The 1,284-nt window shown below is 37.7% G+C and overlaps 1 protein-coding gene across 1 annotated transcript; it reads left to right on the top strand.

Annotated features, from left to right (window-relative positions):
• The first annotated feature begins 350 nt into the window (after positions 1 to 350).
• On the top strand, positions 351 to 803 carry LOC148938482 (protein adenylyltransferase FICD-like). The gene has a single exon (XM_089107760.1). It carries the CDS (start codon positions 351 to 353, stop codon positions 801 to 803), a length of 453 nt encoding a protein of 150 aa, XP_088963886.1.
• Positions 804 to 1,284: the final 481 nt, after the last annotated feature.

Genomic DNA, 1,284 nt, shown 5'->3' with positions numbered 1-1,284 from the left:
TCGAACTTTATAGTAAGATCTGGGTTGCATCCGGGTCCAGCGTGCTTGAGATTTAGCACCTGGCCTTTCAGACATTTTGAACTCTTATGGTGAATATCTGGAAAGAACAAGACATAGCAGATTTTTATTACCAAACAGCCCTAAGTATATCTCCTTGCCATTCCCGAGCTTTAGAGAATCACAAGAGAACGCTGCCTTTAGTAAACAAACTTGATGAGTGTTTGCTACAGAATACTGCAGGAAAGAAAGATCAAATTGTGACGTTTCCCGATGAAGCAGTTTTTAAAGAAGTTTCAAATGACATTAAGTATCGCTATGTTTAACATACAGCCGGGATTGAAGGTAATACTATGACTTTAGCACAGATACGTTTGGTATTTGAAAGTCGAAACCCTATGCCCGATAAAAGCTTAATTGAATATAATGAGATTCTTGGAATTGATAACGCTTTAAAATATCTCTCGAGTGCTCTGCTTAACAAACCAGGCGATATATCAGAGGAGGACATATTACAAATACATAGTTATGTGCTGCGTCTGGTAGACTCCAGTGAAAGAGGGGTTTACCGTCATACCAAGGTGTCTGTTAACGGTCATAAGCCTCCACCTCCACAAGAAGTAAGGTTTCTCATGACTGAATTTATCAACTGGCTCAACTCAACTGACGCGAGAAGCTTACATCCGATTAAATACGCTGCACTTGCTCATTTTAAGCTGGTATCAATTCACCCATTTACTGATGGCAATGGAAGAACTTCCAGACTTCTAATGAATCTAATGATAATGCGAGCTAAATTACATTAAAAGACGATCATTGGAATAACAAACAATTGCATACATTGGAATTAGTTAGCTACTTGATTGTTTCTACATTTAAGAACGAACTGTAGTCCGTTATAACTGAAGTGCTATAAGGAATAAAATTACATTAAAAGACGATCCCTTAAATAACAAACCATTCCATACATTAGACTTAGTTTGCTACTTGATTGTTTAAGTTTCGTCTCTTACTATTTAAAAGAAGAAAATACAGTAAAGAACGATCTCTCACCAATAGTAACTGATATACGGAGGCTCCAAGGGTAGCTACATTACATCCGGGTTGCAGCGGTAGCTAGCAACCTAGTAAGAGACGATCACGTCCAATGTTAAGAAATATAATTACAGTAAAGAACGATCTCTCTCCTATACTAACTGATATATGATGGTTCCAGGTGTAGTTACATAAAGGACGAATATAGCTCATCATAAATGGTGTTTGTCAATTATCCGGGTTGCAGCGGTA

This window comes from Artemia sp. Qi Xiang Cuo, unplaced genomic scaffold (genome assembly GCF_049724085.1).
Source record: "Artemia sp. Qi Xiang Cuo unplaced genomic scaffold, ASM4972408v1 HiC_scaffold_3223, whole genome shotgun sequence".
Taxonomy (NCBI): domain Eukaryota; kingdom Metazoa; phylum Arthropoda; class Branchiopoda; order Anostraca; family Artemiidae; genus Artemia; species Artemia sp. Qi Xiang Cuo.
The sequence above is the reverse complement of the archived record's forward strand: the minus strand, read 5'-3'. Positions and strand labels throughout refer to the sequence as shown.